This window comes from Schistocerca nitens, chromosome 4 (assembly GCF_023898315.1).
Source record: "Schistocerca nitens isolate TAMUIC-IGC-003100 chromosome 4, iqSchNite1.1, whole genome shotgun sequence".
In the NCBI taxonomy this organism is placed as follows: Eukaryota; Metazoa; Arthropoda; class Insecta; order Orthoptera; family Acrididae; genus Schistocerca; species Schistocerca nitens.
The window spans coordinates 347,744,471-347,765,464 of record NC_064617.1 but is presented as its reverse complement, the minus strand read 5'-3'; the positions used below and the strand labels follow the sequence as shown (position 1 = coordinate 347,765,464).

The 20,994-nt window shown below is 42.9% G+C and overlaps 1 protein-coding gene across 2 annotated transcripts in view; it reads right to left on the bottom strand.

Annotated features, from left to right (window-relative positions):
• Nucleotides 1-15,687, bottom strand: part of LOC126253308 (trimethylguanosine synthase) — a 74,687-nt gene extending 59,000 nt beyond the window's left edge. Inside the window, exons 1-2 of one of the 2 annotated variants that reach the window (XR_007545939.1) lie at nt 15,319-15,687; nt 15,081-15,240 (exon numbers count right to left, since the gene is read on the bottom strand). Coding sequence is in view for 1 of the 2 variants with exons in the window: in XM_049954539.1 (XP_049810496.1) it covers nt 15,081-15,240; nt 15,319-15,434 (276 nt within the window). In the remaining variant the exon portion in view is untranslated. The remainder of the gene's footprint in view (nt 1-15,080; nt 15,241-15,318) is intronic. The other variant, XM_049954539.1, reaches the window with a different exon arrangement.
• Between the last annotated feature and the right edge of the window lie 5,307 nt (nt 15,688-20,994).

Sequence of the window (20,994 nt, the reverse complement as noted above, 5' to 3'; positions counted from 1 at the left end):
GAGAGTGCTTAGAAAATGTAGTCCATCAACAAAGGAGGTGGCTTACAAAACACTCGTTCGACCTATACTTGAGTATTGCTCATCAGTGTGGGATCCGTACCAGATCGGGTTGACGGAGGAGATAGAGAAGATCCAAAGAAGAGCGACGCGTTTCGTCACAGGGTTATCTGGTAACCGTGATAGCGTTACGGAGATGTTTAATAAACTCAAGTGGCAGACTCTGCAAGAGAGGCGCTCTGCATCGCGGTGTAGCTTGCTCGCCAGGTTTCGAGAGGGTGCGTTTCTGGATGAGGTATCAAATATATTGCTTCCCCCTACTTATACCTCCCGAGGAGATCACGAATGTAAAATTAGAGAGATTAGAGCGCGCACGGAGGCTTTCAGACAGTCGTTCTTCCCGCGAACCATAAGCGAGTGGAACAGGAAAGGTAGGTAATGACAGTGGCACGTAAAGTGCCCTCCGCCACACACCGTTGGGTGGCTTGCGGAGTATAAATGTAGATGTAGATGTAGATCACTAGTTGAATGCCACAATGGTACACTGGGTCGAGTAAATGCAACGCTGAGGGCACCGCCAAACCATAAAACAGACTCAAATAGTCAAGGCAGGATTGAACAAGGGCTCTGTAGAGCTGCAGCAGCATAGAGTGATCTGCACTCCAGTTGGTGTTGCTCAGGCAGCAGATGACATGGAGGTGCTGCCAGCATTCCCACTTCAGCTGACGTGAGGAAGCCAAGTCAATCGGCTATCGAAAACCAGTCCTAAAAATCAATAAGTCTCCACCACAGTGAGGGGATCGTCAGTAAGGTAAGGTTCTGGTTCCAGATGAACGGTATGACGCCGACAGAAGCACATAACACACAACTTTGCAGCCGAAAACTGGAAACTGTGGGCTACAGCCCACGACTGTGCCTTGTGGATGGCTCCCTGTAGGCGCCGCTGCTCAGCAACACCGGTACTGGTGGAGCAGTATGAAATGCAGAAGCCGTCTGCATACAGAGAGGTTGAGACGGACAGCCCTACAGCTGCTACTAGACCATTAATGGCCACTAAAAATAGAGAGACACTCAACACAGAGGCCCCCTGAGGGACCCCATTCTCCTGGATATGGGGGGGAACTATGGGAGGCACCAAATTGGACTCAAAGTATGGAGTGACAGGAAATTTTGGATAAAAATCAGGAGCGGGCCTCCGAGACCCCACTCGTATAATGTGACAAGGATATGATGTCGCCAGGTTGTGTTGTAAGCTTTTCATAAATGAAAAATACGGCAACCAGGTGTTGGTATCTGGAAAGGCTGTTTGGATGGCAGACTCGAGGGAAACTATATCATCAGTGGTAGAGCGACCCTGGCAGAAGCTGCCCTGGCATGGAGCCAGTAGGCCATGTGACTGCAGCACCAAATACAACTGCCGACTTAACATACATTCTAACCACTTACAAAGAACGTTGGTGAGGCTGATGGGCCGGTAGCTATCCACATCAAGCCGATATTTGCCGGGTTTGAGCATGGGGATGATGGAGCTCTCTCGCCACTGTGAAGGGAAGACACCGTCACACCAGATCTGGTTGAAGATGACGAGGAGATGTTGCTTGTAGTCGGACGAGAGATGTTTCATCATCTGACTGTGGATCTGATCTGGTTAGGTTCGGTTAGTGTTGTTTAACGTCTCGTCGACAACGAGGTCATGAGAGACGGAGCGCAAGCTCGGGTTAGGGAAGGATGGGGAAGGAAATCGGCCGTGCCCTTTCAAAGGAACCATCCCGGCATTTGCCTGAAACGATTTAGGGAAGATCTGATCTGGCCCAGCAGCTGTGTTGGGGGCATTGTGCAAGGATGCTGAGGAGCTCCCAGTCTGTAAATGGAGCATTATAGGGTTCACTGTGACATTCAGTGAACGATAGGACTTTCCTTTCCATCTGCCGTTTGAGGGTGCGAAATGCTAGGGGGTAATTCTCCGACTCGGAGGCTCGAGCAAAATGCTCAGTAATTGCATTTGCGTCATTAGATAACGCCATTAATGTTAATGCCAGTGGCACCTGTCAGGATCTGGTACCCACGAACGTGTCTGATCTTCATCCAGACTTGGGAAGGTGATGTATGGCACCCAATGGTCGAGACATACCTCTCATTCCTGTTTCTGTCTTTTTTAAAGCTGGCAAACGCAGGCACACAGTCGTTTAAAAGCTATTAGATGTTCCAGGAAAGCGTGCCGTTTATGTCGCTGTAGAGCTCACCGATGCTCTTTAATGGCCTCAGTGATTTCTGGCGACCACCAAGGTACTGACTTTCGCCGGAGGCACCCTAAAGAACAAGGGATCGTGTTTTCCGCCGCAGAAATGACCATTCTAGTGACCCGCTCAACTACCACATTGATAGTACCATGTGGGGGAGATTCAACAGTGACAGCAGAGTTGAAAGCTTCCCAGTCTGCCTTGTTTAAAGCCCATCTTGGTAGACGTCTGCGGGAATGGCACTGGGGGAGTGACAGGATGATGGGACAGTGGTCACTACCACACAGGTCATTGTGGGCTCTCCGGTGGACAGATGGGAGAAGTCCTAGGCTGCAGAGGGATGAATCAATGGCTGAGCTAGTGCCATGAGCCACATGTAAACGTGTGGGGGCCCCAGTATTTAAGAGACAAAGGTCGAGGTGAGACAGGAAAGTTGTGACATCTCTACCTCGGCCAGTAAGCACGGTGCCATTCCACAAGGGGTTATGGGTGTTAAAATCTCCTGAAAGTAGGAAAAAGTTTAGGGAATTGTTGAATCAATGCAGCCAACGTGTTTGTGGGTACTGCACCATCTGGAGGAAGATATACGTTATTGCCTGCGCCGTCCTTATCCTGACAGCCACAGCTTCAAGAGGGGTTTGAAGGGGCACAGGTTCACTGCATACTGAGTTCATGACAGACACATCCTCCATTTGACACACTATTACAGTCGCTATGTTTCTTGTCATATCCCCTATAGCCATGGAGGACAGAGGTCTGCACTGCTGGGAACCAGATTTTCTGGATGCAATGCAGAAAGCAAGTGTAAAGCTTAACAGTTGCCATAGCTCAGCCAGGCGTTGGAAAAAACCGCTGCAATTCCACTGGATGATGACTTTTTTGAGGCTCGGAAGGCATGAAGCATGCAAGGAGGCAGGTTACGCCTCAGGGTCATCTCCTGCCACTGACTGAGTATTTGTATCCATTCCTATTGTGGGTAAGGCATCAGTGAGATCCAGGTCGTCAGGGGACACTGAGATCTCCACCTCATCCTCAGGTGTAGAAATGGTAGGGAGTGGTGGTGTTGGGGTCACCAGAGGGTCCTTTTTCTTTGCAGACTTCTTTGTTGGAGACCATGAAGCTCTTTGTCCAGCAGCTTTTGGCTCCTTTAGCCACTGGTGAGAGTCCACTGTGGCATTAGTGGAGACCTTGGCAGAGAGGGTCCCACGGGGGCCCTTCTGTATGAGAGGAGCCAGAGGGGGTGTTGCTTCTCCGGCTGGGGGTGGGGGTGGGGGGGGCGAGGGGGGAGGGGACTGATGTCCCCAACGTTTGGAAAAGGGGGGGGGGGGCTTGCTGCTGAAGTAGGTGCTTTGGGAGCAACGGACGATTTTCCCCCTACCATCAAGGGGGCAGATGTACTCTGGTGGCCTGTTTGTGTCACAGAGTGAGGAGACACTGGCACTTGGGACGGTGATGGTGATTTAGCTGCAACATACGTCGACGTCAACCGAATAGGGTGTAATCTTTCGAATTTACAGTTAGCCTTGTGCAAGTCAATTGGTCCAGGGTCTTGTACTCCATGATTTTCTGCTCCTTTTAGAGTACTGTGCAGTCTGGCAAGCAGGGAGAGTGCTGCTCTCCACAGTTGATACAAGTGGAAGGAGGCGCACATGGAGTATCCGAATGCAGTGGACGTCCGCAATCTTCACATGTGACATTGGACGTGCAGCAGGAAGACATGTGCCCAAATTTCCGCATAGGAGGAGGGACATACGGTTTGACATCACAGCGGTAAACCATCACCTTGACCTTATCAGGCAATGAATCACCATCAAAGGCCAAGATGAAGGCACCCAGTAGCAACCCTGTTGTCTTTGGCTCCCCTGTAATAAACGTGCCTGATGAAATGATCTATCTAGATTGGCGTGGAGCTCGTCGTCAGACTGCAAGAGGAGGTCGCAATGGAAAATAATCCCCTGGACCATGTTGAGGCTTTTATGGGGAGTGACGGAAACAGGAATATCACCCAGTCGGTCACAAGCAAGTAACACCCGTGATTGGGCTGGGGATGCTGACTGAATCAAGACCGCGCTGCTTCTCATCTTTGACAGTGCTGTCACTTCCCCAAACTTATCCTCAAGGTGTTCAACAACAAACAGAGGCTTCGTAGGTAGACTAAATACCGAGGTGAATATGGCTCTCTTCTTTCTGTGGCCCTACGTTCCTCCAAAGGTGTAGCGAGGGAGGGAGAAGATTTAGGGTCATATCCATCAGCATTGTACTCAATCTTGTCCCTCTTGGAGACTGCTGGTGCTATAAGGTCACCAGCAAGAGACGACTTAGTCTGTTTCATTGCAGGTCATCCACCCAGATGCCACCCACTCCAATCTGGGAGCTTTCCCCACAGGCGCCACGCGGCCACAGCAAAGGCTACCTGGCAGGATAGCCGCTGCCGGAAGTCCTAATGCCCCAGGAAGACAGGTATCTATTCCTTGGCGTATCTGGGGAGTTTGCAGCTCTGGCATCAACACTGCGATCCCTGTGTTGTCAGGGGGCTACCACCAAATGGGTACATGATGGCCCCACCACAACAGACTGACTACTGTGCTGGATATTGAATGCAGAGAAATCCAATATTGTCTTGGGGGCGAAAGAGGACAGGAGACAACAAAAGAAGATGACATACCCTGGAAAGTGTCCTCGCCCACACAGCTGAATTGCAGGTGGAGATGCAAAGACTTTCACAAGCGGTTCAGATCGAATCTAAGGGCACTATGGATAACTCGTGCACTATGTAAGGCGCCCTTCCCCATATGGCCCGCACTTTTGTAGAATTTGGAAAGTGGCAGGTCAAACCATAAAATGCGACCTGAACTTTAGGGCCAAAAAGTGAGACACTCTTTTAGTCACCTCATACGACAGGCAGGGACATCTTGGGCCTATTCTAACCCCCAGATCCACAGGGGGTCCGGCCATCTTTCCGATGGAGCATAAAATGTGATTCATCTGAAAAGGCCACTTGCCACTCAGTGGACATTCAGTTGTGGCACTGGTATGCAAATTCCAGCCTTTCTTACCAATGAACACCAGTCAGCTTGCCCACATGAATCAGGTGCCTACTGCTGAAGCAACACTTGCTGAACATTCATTCAGAGACACTGTTGTTAGTCGTCAGTTGCCCAACAGTTGCACGTCTATTCGCACATACTCATCTCCGTAGCTGTTGTTCGCCCCGTCTTCTATGGCTCACGATGAACCATAGTTGCCTCAGTGCCAGTTATGGATAACGCCTTTTTGCCATGCGCAGTATACTTCAACAACACAATCAGTTTGCAAACTTAGCTGTTTCCGAAATGCTTCCATCCTTGGCCTGAGAGCCACTAATTACGCTGCTTTGGGCACCATATATATCACTCCATTTCTGCATTACAACAATAACTGCACTGTTTTCCACATCCCTGATCACACTTTATACACTGAGCACTGCAAGTACTGTCACCCGCTGTCTGTGGGCGGTTATTGCACAATGACAGCAAACATATGCAGTGGTCTCATTAATGTGACTGGAGTATGTTTATTAAAATAGCGCACAATTTTCTATTTAATACCCATAAAGCTGTCTTGCTATACATTAACATGTAATGAAACAATATTCAAATACAAGTACTAATACTTGTATAACCGTATATGCATGGTTGGCAGATGACTGACAGCGATGCATTATCCACCGCCAATTTGAGAACAAACTCCTTACAAATAAATAAATAATGTTCTGAAGAGCTTACCTATCAAACCTCCAGATTTCAGACACTCAGACTGATACCAAATGTTGTATGTCAATACAGTATCAAAACTCCAATCTAGAGTGAACTATGTGCTGTTGTCCAGCAGAATGAGCATGAATGTTAATTAAAAGTAACACTAGAACTACAGAGGATATCAAGGGCATAAATGTAAATAGCTAACATATGTAGCTTCTGTGGGGAAGCTGGTAAAGCATTAGTTTGGCGTGCCAAAGGTTCCGGGTTCAAACCCCAGTAACAACAAATTAATTAATAATAATGGCTCTAAGTACTATGGGACTTAACATCTGAGGTCATCAGTCCCCTAGACTTAGAACTACTCAAACCTAACCAACTTAAGGACATCACACACATCCATGCCCCAGGCAGGATTCGAACCTGTGACCGTAGCAGCAGCTCGGTAGCGGATAGAAGCCCCTAGAACCGCTCTGACACAGCGGCCAGCAATTAATAATAAGATCAATAATAAGTACATAAGGTTCAACTAACAATGCGAAAGCAGATTGGCTAAATAACAGTGTTACGAACCCCAAAAAGTCCTTTAACATGTGAAGAAAATGTTCCCCCTTATAGCAATTTCACATGTAAACAGTTTTAAAAAAAATTCTTCATTGAGCTATAAACACAGGATCTTCAGTACAACAACCAAACACTCAACCTCTTCATCCATGCGAGATCTACAAGTCAATCACTCACAGATAGACATTTCCTGTGCTCCATAGCTCTAGTGATACTTTTAATTACTGTTTTCGCACATTTTATTGACAGCGGTAGACAGCATAACAAAATCGGTGTTTTGGTTCATACTCTATATACATGCTTTTGGTACTAATCTGAGTGTCTGACATCTGGAGGTTTGCATACCGCATACCACTGCTAACCCTCCAATATCATAAAATGTTGCTGTAGGCAATGACATACTATTGAATATATGGCTATCACCTATAAACATCCAAAACATTTTGAAAGTATGCACTGGGGATTTTTGAACTCCGGCACAGGCAACTGATCTTATACTAATGATGTACAGATGTATGAAAGTCACTGTTACCTCCTCTGAAGAAGATCCCATGCAGGCACTACATTCTGAACTAACCAGGCAACTAGCCGAGCTTCATTTAATGTGTTCAACATGCCCTTTCCCACAGCAGCTGCCCACAGGCCAAAATAGACATCTGCCTGCACAGAGAGACATGCTGGTAACATCACAAATTTGATCCACAAACCCACCTTTGTCACCTGTCTTAAGATATGGGAACTAACAGATAAGGCAGTAGCAATGGCAACTGACCTGACAAGAGGCAGTCATCGACTGTCACAGAAGACAAAATTACAATCCTGGCAGATACAGTGTTATCCTACCTGTTTATCCAGCATCCTGTCTTCTGATACGTACAAAAGATAATTAACACTTGTATGCTACAAATGGGTCAGCCATCCGTATTGGATGCATAACACTAACTGCTCATTTTTGTCTTCAGTGTGGGTTCATCCGGTGATTCACTGTTACCAGCATGTTTTATTCAAGTAATTTTCTATCTTTCTAAAGCCTTCTACTTGATGCTCACCACCCACGTCTCATTCACTCAACAACCTGACTGATGAGTCATGGATACCTTCATCACACCATGGACACAGTATTCGTTTGATCGTTTATAAGAAATAGGGATACAGCAACCTATTATGACAGTTTCCACACATCACCCACAATACATCCTATAACATACTTAAGTATACACCACACTGTCACAATAAATTCACGAAAGACCACGCAGACTGACACCTGAAAAGTTGGGAGTGGCCAGATAAGAATTCTGCCTTCTACTTGCCTAGGGAGTATGCTGCCTCCCAAAAAGCAGCTGATAGTGAACACTTCTTGTTGTGCGTATAAACAGTTAGCAGCCAGGGGCATCTGCAGAATAGATATTTACATGGCTTGATCATTCAAATGTGTAGTCAGAGCAGAAGAATAGTTTCTGGGTTACTCAACCAATGAGTAAGGAATTTACCCACCACAGGAGACACTGAGACATAGCATTAACATTAATAATTTATTTGTCCAACAACTTTTTTGCAATTGTATAGAAATTATCAGCTTAATACCAGGACAAACATGTCATATATACAAACAGATTAATACAGGTATGTCTTTAAAGTCTCTTCGGGTTTGCTGCTGGATCCTAAAATCAACTCAATCCAATATATTGGTGATCCAACTATTCACCATCTTCAGGAGAATGCTGCTGCTGCTGCTGCTGCTGAGTCCCACTGAGAACTGACGCCAAGGCTGCAAATTAACGTCCCATATATGCCTCCGTACCACGCACAGCGCATGTGCCACCCACCAGGGTTGCTGCCCTCCAAGACTAGGCAGGTAGCATCATCCTTGGTAGAACACTGGCGACAACAATATTTCACACTCAGACTATTTTTGAACACTCGAACTGGCCGCACTGAAGAATGTTCAGTTTTGATGCAGGATAGTACAGGGTTGTGCATCTGCTAAGGGGAAACCCACTGTCTCTATTAATCAAATTATCTGCCAACCTAATTTCAATTGCCTCTATAAACACTGTTCCAAAAACTGGAAGTATTGGCAACTATCAAATTTCATTCGATGTCTATCATTTAAGCAATGTTCTGCTACTGCCAATTTTTCCAACTATTGTAGCCTCATATGGCAGTGATGTTCCACGCACCTGTACTGAAGAGTGTGAATCAAACAGCCGATGTCAGTCTTCCCACACTGACACAGAATTTTATATATTCCAAGCTTCTAATGCCTCAAATCATCCTTCACAGAACCATGTAATATCCTAATCTTGGGAAGATGGACACAACACAGTCTTAATGTTAAAACTCCTTAAAATTCTTCCAATCTTAAAACGATATGCTGCCAGCATAAGGAATTAAGACCACAAATCTATGCTCCTGTTTATACACCTCCTGGGGTAGTCCAAACTCCATGGTCCGACGAATCTGCTTCCCAGAATATCTGTTTTCCTTAAAAATAGCCATCCAATGTACAAGTTCTTGGGTTAACTGTCCATGTCAGCAGTGGTATATGCTCTGCATACCAGAGTCCTAAGGACACCACTGCATTCGTATAGTGGATGGCAACTCTTGGCATGCAGATACCGAATAGTGGGCATCAGCTTTCAGTGAACAATGTGTCCCAGAGCATCATCTGGTTTTTGTAAACTGTGATGTCCCATCACTTTTAACCTCTTTGGTAAATTTAATGCTCGGATGAAGACAGTTGAAGTGGTGCAAAAATCTGTTGGCAGCATCATGTCCATGTGGCCATCTGTAAATACCTCCAGAAGCATTTTGGTTGCATAGCCGAAGTCCTCTGTGCCATATCCTCAAAGTCCTCCATAAATAAACTGGCGACTGTGGGTGATAAAGGACTACCCATAGCCACTCCGTCATTCTGTTAAAAAATGATGCTGTTAAATGAAAAATACATAGATGTCGGTGCATGATGACAAAGCTTCACCAACTCTTCATCCAGTTTTTCACTAATCAAACTCGGAGACTCTTCCAGAGGATTTTGAAGTCCTATATAGGATGTTGATTTGCAGCCATGGCATCAGTTCTCAGTGGGACGCAGCAGCAGCATTCTCCTGAAGGTGGCAAACAGTTGGTTCACCAGACTATTGAATTGCCTTGATTCTATGATCTGGCAGCAAACCTGAAGAGCCTTTCAAGACTTATGATACTGGGAAAGCCTATAATGTCATAACACATACATGTGTTTACTGAGGAGAGTACAGGTGGTTGGATGTAGCCTTGTTAAAGCAATTAATTGAAGTGATTTAGTAATAAAACTGAATTAACGTATACCATGATGGCCATGCAGAACATTATCATGAATCCTAAGACCAGTGTGCTGAATAGACTAACCTATAAAACCTAATGCACAATTATCTTATGTTAGTAGATACATGGATCAATTAACTTGAGAGCAGGAGAAATGCTTACACATTCCAGAACGAATTTTCACTCTGCAGCAGGGTGGGCACAGATATGAAACTTCCTGGCAGATTATAACTGTATACTGGACTGAGATTTGAACTCGCGGCCTTCACCTTTCGTCGGCAAGTGCACTATCAACTGAGGTAGCACAGTTTTGGAGTACTTCTGTCTAGTTTGAAAGGGAGGAGATGAGGAGCTGGCAGAAGTAAAACTGTGAGGACAGGATACAAGTCATGCTTGGGTAGTTCAGTTGATACAGGACTTGTCCACAAAAGGCAAAGGTCTAGAGTTCGAGTCTCTGTCCAGCACACAGTTATAATCTACCAGGTAGTTACTAGCACATTATTAACTTAGTCCCTCAGTACTTTTCATTACTGTCATTTGTCTCAAGCCTTGCAATATAATGCAGTTCTTGGGCTTAGCAACATCTACCACAGGTCAATCAACAAATTTTGCAGGAAGTTCAAAACCACGAGATGCACTGCAATGCAGTAGACATTGTCTTTACTGATCTCAAGATCACTGTAACAAATACAGTACTTTTATTTCATGCACTGCCACACATGCCTCCAGCTGTAGTAGTACAAGGGGACTACAGTCAGGAAGTTACACATATTGTCCCACACTAAGACTATTCCACAACGAGAGAGCGCACTGGAAGAGGTTCATGTTCTGCGTTTCCTGCACACAATTCTGCTATGGTCTGAATAGCAGGTGCATCACAGTGTGGAGCGAAATGGCTAGACAATGGAAATGTATTCCAAAGCATGATTCTTGTGGGCAAAATACTTGAACTGCACACATATTCACCATGACATTCTGGTACTATGCACGTGGAACAGATGCAATGTTGTGTCAAGCTGTAGTGGAATGGTGCCAACAATTTGGCCAAGGCTGCACAGATGTGGGTGATGATGACTGGGAAGGAAGGCCATCAACATCGACCAAAGATGATAATGCCCATGTAATCAGGGAACTGATTCACAGCAATTGCAGATTTTCTGATGGGGATGATCACAAAGCAGTTCTCAAGCGGGTCCTTGATCATTACAATCATCCTTAAACTGAATGATTGGTGTAAAATTCTGACTGGTGCTTACAGCGACTTGATGCTGTGTTGAAAAATAGTGTCATATGTGCCTCACTTTGAAGTGTAGTGCAGCATTCAATAAAAGTTACTTGGCCTGCTATAGCAATGTGTAATTTACTTTTTAAAATCCACTTGTAAATGCTTTGTTCCCTGCAGCAGGAGCAGTTTCTAATTGCTAACTGCAGTCTCTTCCATTTTTCAACCAGTAACTACCTCCTACAAAAGCCAACCTGTTGCCATATTACCGATATTTATGCAGCCTATGTTGCCATTACAAAATTCTGATACATGCTAAAAGGTTGACCATTCCCTCTTTACATGGCAACAAACTGCTAGCATATTCTTTGTGCCAGACCAGCTACAACATCGAAGACTTGAATCACCAAATTCACTGCACATATCAGGTATGTCAGTGGTGTGCAGAACATGCCAGCAGATGCCCCTCCTGCAGTGAGACAAGTGCAAAACTATCATATTTCTAAACTCTTATTAGCAGACATGAAAAGAATGACAAGTTACAGTTGCATTTTGTTTCTTGATCTGGACTGCAACTGCACACAAAATAAAAATGGGAGGATGCGTTACAACGTCAATACCGGATGTACACTCACTTTTTATGTCTGAGTCCCAACTTCACTTTGTAGTCTGTCCCACCCAGGAGTTCAAGTCATAATACGTCTAGTTAAAAAAGCATTTGTGTAGTCCAAGTTAAAAGGTCTTACAACAAAGCAGCACATGGCAGCAGAAGAAAATAAGTCACCGTGTCAACCCCCCACACCCCTTTGTACTTCCATTCCATCAAAGCCAGTATTTTGAGGATGTCCATAAAGATAATGTCGGACCACATCGACTAGTTGTACACATAACCTAATGGCAGCCCACCACTTTTCATATTGACCTTAAGCTGCTGTGATGGAAGATGCCACAACTCATATAGCAGCCAAAATATTCTTTTCAGATGGATCACACAATTTGCTATACCACTAACTATACCAGTAACTATATGTCAAGGCCAACAATTTGTGTCTCATTCATGACACTACATACATACCTATCATTCTTCAGCAAATAACTACATTTAAATTTACATTTTCACCTAAAATCTTCCCTTAGGTGTCATGTTTCCGAACATGGGACAGAAACCAACATTTGTCATCCTTGGTATGCAAACCAATTTCAAAGAGGAGCTTACTGCAACAACGTAATATTTAGTCTGTGGACAGACATTCAGTTTACACAGATTTTTTGATACCACTCTAAGTAATGACAATGGCGTCACACACACACACACACACACACACACACACACACACACACAGGCTTCGACATGCAGTATTTGAGGTAGGCCCCTATATAATTCCAAGTTCCACTCTTTTTCAAAACTTGTGTTCAAGTGAGTGCACTATATGTATCGTGATGTGACACAGAAATCAATGCAGCCACCTACAATAATTCTTTGCAATGCTCACACACCATGGAAAGATATTTGAGATTGACGTGTACCGTTACCATGATGATGAGCTTCACCAATAGTTTAGTACCATCCTTTACAACTGTATAGTGGAAACCTGTGCCCACCAGAAAGGCAGGTCATCTGACCCAGTGAATGTGGAAGTACCATACACCTCTTCTTAAATGGAGCATTCTAACAATGGACCAGTGGCTATCACATTTGTGTCGTCCATAAATACCATCAACATGGGGCAGAGGAGAGAAGGGTGGGTGAGTAATGTGACTTGGCTGACAGTTCTTGGCTTAGATAAATACAGTCTGACTACCAAATTTCATCAGTGACAAATGAAATGGGGTCGACAGAAGCGTCCGATCCCACGCGTCGGCTTTGACCCGTGACGTAAGGGTGTTGTCATGTGTGACGTCATGACGGCGCGGAGTTTGGTTTGAGTGTGGCTGTCTCCAGTTCTGTTTTATCTTACTTTATTTACTTTTCTGGTCTGTTCGTTCTATCTCGTGAGATTTTTTTTATTTAAAAACACTTATTACTTATTTTAATTATCTGTTTCCTCCAATTTCTGTTTTAGTTTATTATATTTATCTTTCTGATCAGTTCGTTCTATCCCGTGAGATTTTTTTTTTAAAAAAGACAAAAAACACTAATCAGCCACTGAAGCATCTTTATCTTCTATGGGTCACAGGGGTTACGACCCCTGGGGAGGTGGGTGGGTATTCATGCATGGCTGTCTTCACTTACACGTTGTAGCTACGCAAGGCGTCTAGGGTCGACAGAAGCGTCCGATCCCACGCGTCGGCTTTGACCTGTGACGTAAGGGTGTTGTGTGTGACGTCATCACGGCGGGGAGTTTGGTTTGAGTGTGGCTGTCTCCAGTTCTGTTTTATCTTATTTTATTTACTTTTCTGATCTGTTCGTTCTATTTCATGAGATTTTTTTTAAAATTTAAAAACACTTATTACTTATTTTAATTATCTGTTTCCTCCAATTTTTGTTTTAGTTTATTATATTTATCTTTCTGATCTGTTTGTTGTATCCCGTGAGATTTTTTTTAAAAAAAAGACAAAAAACACTAATCAGCTACTGAAGCATCTTTATCTTCTATGGGTTGCAGGGGTTACGACCCCTGGGGAGGTGGGTGGGTATTCATGCATGGCTGTCTTCACTTACACGTTGCAGCTACGCAAGGTGTCTAAATTTGTTTATATTTAGTTTGCCCCCCCCCCCACCCAAAACACCCCATTTCTCGCGCTTGTCCCGTTAGTGTCATTAGGCTTCTTGTGGATTGTGTGTGTGTGTGTTTATGTTTCCGCCATATTTGTGACGTCATGGGTCAAAGCAGACGGGCGGGATCGGACGCTTCCGTATTTCCGGCGTCTAAATTTGTTTATATTTAGCTTGCCCCCCACCCAAAACACCCCATTTCCCGCGCTTGTCCCGTTAGTGTCATCAGGCTTCTTGTGGAAAGTGTGTGTGTGTGTGTGTGTGTGTTTTTGTTTCCGCCATATTTGTGACGTCATGGGTCAAAGCAGACGGGCGGGATCGGACGCTTCCGTATTTCCATGAAATGTAATAGCACTTTTCATTCTTTAACTGTGGACGTTAATCATAATTTCCACAGTAAAATAATGTTATCTCACAATGTACTGTACAGCTGTACTTCAAAATGCAATGTATCTACAAGACCCTCATGTGAGGGTAAAACAACACTCGAAAGGTGTGTGTCACATTACATACACTAACAGCGTACTACTGCACAAAAACAAAGTCCATACTATTCCAATGATCACTTTAAAAAGATGGCAGGTGGTGGTGGTGTGGGTGGGAGGATACGGACGACACATAGGTCGAAATGTGCTACACAGCATTTAGTGAATCCAAAAACCATGTGACAAGGATCAATCAAGTTTTACAATTTGGTTAAATGAGGGTAGCTGAAATTAAATTATGTCCAACAGATCTACAGTTAAATCACAGTGACGACAAATGTTATTTCACATGATCTATTCTGGCATTTATTGAATATAGAACGGATAAAACCAGTGTTAAAATATGTAAATAATGACTACATTTGTTCTCACTTAAGTTTTATTCAAATATATAACCTGTGACCTGACGTATCCACTAAGAAACAGGAAACTCGATGCAAACACTTTCTGGATCAAAGGAAAAGAAATTCCCAATCTATTCACTAGGCCTAATAACCTTGATGTGATGAAGACAGGAAAAACAACAATGTATGAACACAAAACCTTCTCTCTACGATCACTTTCAGTTCCGCGGTTTGAGAAATACCCAATACGATTTCATGTTACAATTGGTTTCGTCCGTAAAATAAACATCCATACACCTGCACGTTTATATTCGTCTGACGTAAAGTGTCTCACTTCTAAAATTCGGTTTTCGTAAAAGTTCAACAAACTGCCAAGCTTAACATACATAATCACCTATTTACAAACAGCTGTCACATGTTTAATTGCATGCTGGAATGCATGAAGTTTAATATGACATGTATGTTTACTTACTTCTGGTTTACCCACCAACTTCAGTGCTGTTACTTCAGTGTTCCCTTTTTCTTCTAACGGGATTAAGGTATAGGAATCTTCACCATCTAAATTATAATGAGTTTCGTCCTCACTTCCATCAGTTTTCTCGCACATTCCCCCTTGCAAAAATTCAGCATTACTGTAACAATAACAGACGACACACTGTATCATGTCCCATAAACAACTCTTTATTGTCACTTCTTTGTGCAACCATTACCGTATAAAAACTCTGCTGCAGAGGCAATAGATACCCTCACTGTCACTATCACTTGTTGGTGCTTCACTCACTGCCAAATGAATCTCCGCTAGTGGCTCCCAAAAATGTTCACACATGATAAACAAAATACTATGAACTAGTGTCAGACGAAACACATAGTAAAAAAAGAGTAGTAATCAAACGACACCTAGCTAGTTTTAATTCCAAATGGATCGTGTTTTTACTTTGTATGGCCATCGCCATTCCTAAACCTTGTTGGAAATTATCAATTATTACAGAATACCACTTTCATTCACACTTTTACACACGACGCTTCTCCCCACACACACCTCTCTTCACGCTTCTCAGATCTTTAAGTTCAGACAGTGGATACAGAACATCAATGGCTCTATCAGAGATTGTCCTATTGTCCACAAATTTTAACCAAGATTATAACTACTGGCTATTAAAGATATCATAAATGTCATTCAATAAATTTATTTTAGGGATTATTTTATTTTTTTCCTCGGAAGCGATATTTTTCCAGAATATCATATAAAGAACCAAAGAAGCAAGTTTATACTTTAAGCTCACTAGTCAAAAATGGAAAATGAAGTGGTAGTCGCTTTACTGATAATAGGCTGAAGTACGGGCAAATAAAAGCTGTCATCGATAAATTGTCTTAAAAAGAGCTTGGAAAACTGAAATAAGAAAACCAGATCTTGACAGAATGTATTTCAAGCTGTTCCACAGGCATCAATTTTATGTCAATTTCTCTTTTCTATTTACCAAACACATACTAATAGTAAATCTATGAACCTCCACACACAACAAAATAAAAATGACGCATAACCAACAACCTGTATGAATAATCACAAAAATTAGTAAGTTTTATATTAAGTTCGGACCTTGCTGGGGTAGGGTGGTTTACGTGTCTCTACAAATATATGTTGTCAGACTCTTCCTGGAACATATCGAATTCTGTACTTCTGGCTTCTCTCTGTCATCTCCTATTTCGATACCAGTAAGGTCACTCGGTGACTGAATAGTTATACTCTTCTTACATTCATTTTGACTTTGTTCATCGTTTGTTTGTCAACTAGGGTTTAACATCGCTTCAATCTGTGTCGAAGTTCTCTTTGCGTTCATAGCAACTTTCTGGCATGGCTATTGAAACATAGTGGAACTTTTTTCCCAACCCTGACTACCTTGATCAAACATACTGGTGTAAGGCACATTGTACAATGCTTTTGAACTTTATACAATCTTGATCCTCATATTTGTCATCAGAAATACTCAGTTACTCTGCAGACTGTATCCTGTAACTCTTCCTGAGCAAAATATTTTCCTAACTTTCTTAACATATCTTGTAACACCTCCAGTTACTGATGTTGTCAAAACCTCATGATCACTGAAGCCCTCCTAGAGGGGTGTCCACAGGTACTGATGTCCAGTCAATTTCTCCATACACATTATTTAGAAAATTTCGAGGATATTTTTATGTGCACATAATTTTCTTCTATTACTTTCTACAGTGCATTAGTAGTACCTGGTAAATAGTATAAATATAGACAAACTAAGGGTTAATTCACACTGGCCATCACTGCACTATCACGTCATGGCACTGTCATGTCAGCGTGTATTCACACTGTATGTCACATCACGATATGTCACATCAATTCAAGTCACATGATTTCAACTCGCATGGGTGTCCTCAAGTGTTTACTTTGTGGGCACTGCAATCTTTGCAAAACGATTTTCAACATTTTTACACATGAAGTGCATGTACACAATGCAGTAGCTTATATAAGTCGATGTCTGAGTCAACAGTAGAACGAAAATGGCATTTATTGCACTGAAAACGTTTGCAGCTTGCAGAGATAGCCTATGTGTTAGAGAAAGAAGACAGTAGTATAAAACAACGCAAAAAGAGTGTGGGTCCGAAAAATGTCATTATGCAGTACAAAAGGAGAATTTCACACACCACACAAGAAGCTCAAGGAACAAGAATATGTATTTCATAAGTACACACATCAAAAAAGTTTTGCATCACCCCAGTTCCCAGAACCCTGAAGATAGATGTAGACTGTGGATATTGTAACACAGACACAGTCCCTTTGCACCAGGAAGGAGATACACAGCTCGTGTTACAGTATCCACAGTCAACGTCTATCTTCAGGGTTCTGGGAACTGGGGTGATGTGTGTATTACAAGTGCCCGACAATATACAAACAAGTTCCACTTATTAATCAATCTGGTTCTGCTCACAGTACTTTTTTCCACTAAAAGCTGCTGCCATATTCCAATCCATTTCATCGTAAAATACTAACTATGGTACTGGAATGTATAAAAATCCATTTTATTAATGTATTAAAGGGCAAGTAATTTAATATGCCCATGAAGTACAATTCAGACCGCTGCCTCACTGCTTCAGTTCATCTTTCGTTATTTATTATAAATTTTAACTAAGGAAATAATGAAACAAAACAGTTTATGTCAACTAACGACCAACAAACAAATAATATCAACCACGAAAACCTAGATTAAATGAAGTATGGAGATCTAGTATGGTCATGTTTCAGGAGGAAACGAGCTTGGGGATCACATGATCAGTAATGGTCGGATGCTATCAGCAGTCAAAACTTTCTTCCTGAGAAACCTTGATGGTGCTGTGACATGACATATGGTGACAGGGTGACGAGCTTGGATGGCACCTTCATAAATGCATTGCAGAATCTTTTGATGGGACAGGATGTGATGAAACATGATGGCCAGTATTAACTGGCTTTAACAGTATAATTATAGTAAAGCCTGGTTTTATGTTCTCAGATATTAAACTTACTTGCCAGTTACATAATTTTCCATTGGTCCCAATGCATGCCTTATTCTTTCAATTGTTTGTTTTCCAGCCATTAAAAATTTTGTATAAACAACATTTCCCACACTGTGCTCTTGAACCACTACCACAAGATCCAACACCAATTTTCATGTTGATTTATGGTGATGCTACATTGTGTTCACACTCACAGACAACTTGTGGGATAATGCAGAACATAAAACTGTACAGTTTGTTCCAGAATCTTAACCATTTTGTATTATAAGAGAAATATATGTGATATTTTGAGGAGGACATTTTTAAAATGTTCCTGCAATAATTCGTCATCTGACTACACTCTAAACTGGAATAAATAATGAAAAATAGCATTTGAATTTGATTCTCCTCTTAAAGGCGAGTCAGGAACTGCATAAAGCAATATGCAAGAGTCAATTTATTGCAACTTAGCGGGATGTCTTTGTACTAATTTTGCAAGATTCTCGCTGATGAGTTCTTCTAGCCTCTTAGTTTCGTTTCTAATAACATTAACCAAATCAGTTGACTTTTAAAATGTATCTTTTTCCTATTTGCAAAACATTTGCATTTTTGCAGATTTGTGAAATTGTTGAAGATGGTAAATGGACGATTTATGACTTCCATGTGTTATACATGGCTGAAAGAGAACACACAACTTACAAAGTGCTCCTGTAACTGCTATAGAATAAATCAACCATAGATACAATGACAGCCAGTCCAGCTGAAATGTTCTCTTTATGCCATCTATCTCAGAGTTATAATTTCATGCAGAGTTGCTATGGATTCAATAATATCTTACACTTTAGGGAATCGGCAATCTCCTGGTTTCCGATGTGATTTCATAAATCGTAAGTGCTGACCAGGAGACTATTGTCCTTTTCATCAAAGAACATGAAGCCAGCAGAGACGCTGGTTAGGTGTACATTTTCTCCATGAGTACAATTACTGCAGTTTTTAATCCAAGTATTTGAGATTGATTCAGCCTTTTCTCGCAATATTCCATCACTTTTATTTTCTGTTTTATCCATTTTGAGGTACAAAAACTTACGAATATCGGTCACTTTTTCACTTTGTTCACTATGCTCTTGTATCCGAAAATGCACAAAATCTGTGGCTGAACTTCCTGAGGTAGGTTCACCCAGCCATCAATGCCATACAAACATTTCATATCACTGCTTGCATACAATTCATAGTTGATTATGCAAAAATTGAGAGATCACTTCATTCACTGTCAACAACACTTTCGCCTCATACTGATCATCTGAGTTTCGTGACAGTACATTATAGAAATGTTCATGCTAAAATGTGATGCTTATTTTCAGCAGCGATTATGAAGTTACTTAAGTGAAGGCTGTGGTACAACAGTTACTCAATGAGCATCACACATAGGTGGCATAGGTTGGCAGTAGTTCCAATGATGACAACTTGCTGCTTCTACTGACAAGTAGTCGTATGTGGCCACACAGTACAAATGAAGGCCGATTCAACAAATTTTAAGGTATAACACAGTATAATACTTTATATTAGCAGTTGACAGTTATTAGCCACTATCTGAATTCTCAAGGTATACTATTTGACCAAAATCATCTGGATGCCACGATGTAGTGTGGATATGATGCTGGGAGTATTGTTTGGCCAGTGAAAAGCAGTAACAGCAGGATGGATAGTAAGGAGAACTCACTGACTATGAACATGAACTAGCCATTGGATGTCACCTGAGTAACAAATCTGTCAGTGGCATTTCAACCCTTCTAAAGCTGCCCAAGTCGACTATTAGTGATGTGAATGTGAAATGCGGGAGAGCAACCACAGCTCGACCAAGACCAAATGAACCTCACATACTGAAGGACATGGGCTGTCGAGCATTACGGAGGATGGCTGTAAAACTTCACATGAAATCAGTGTAAAGAATCACTCATGAGTTTCGAAGTGCTGTCAGCAGATCAGCTAATACAGGTGTAGAGGACAAGGGGTTATTTTTAGGAAATACGGTACAAAATTGTGATTTAGTGTGTTTCAGTGCACAATGCGCCAGCCTCACGGCAGACGGCGGATGAAGGCTGGCCGGCGCGTTATGCAGGTGACACAGTTTTGCAACGAGCGTCGGTATGTGTATACGTGCACGGCAGACATCAACAGTCAGAACGCAGCGTTAACAGAATTATACAGGCGCGGGCCACGTGTGGCACGATTGCGTTAGCCAACTCATCGAGAACATTCTAATAAACACAGCGCTGCATAACTGGCGGCTCAGCAACGGTCTGCACTATTTAAGGGCATCAGAGGTGGGCGTCGGCATGGGTTCAACCGACTGGGCGTTCGGTCGCTGTTACATCGTCGTCATCAGTGACGCTGTCATCGACGACCGGCCGGCGGAAGGCGTTGCCCGCTGCTGCACCGGCGACTCCCGGCGTCGTCACAAGCTGCAGCGTCTGCAGTAGGCGAGCTAGGCCGGGCCTCGTGCTCAGGCCTGCACAGCCACTGACTGAGCACAGCGTCGCGTTCCCTGGGCTGCGCGCATCAGCACGTCTCCACCACAACACGAGTGGTGGGGATGAGCTACTGGAAAATGTATTGGAAGAACCAACAATAAAGAGGAAGATTGCTAAAAACAGCCACCTTCTTCTACCCAGCCACGTCCTACAACCCCAATTGTGGCGTTAGAGGAAGTTGAAGCAATAACAAAAATGCGGGACAGGAAAGCAGCGCAGCGTTTAATGCAAAAATAAAATGTTCCAGATGTGGTCAGATGGGACACATTAGATGCGATTGCAAATAAGTGCAGTGCAGGAAATGCAGACGTTGGGGTCATTGGGAGCGTAATTGCAAAGGGTCCTGGCAGGAAC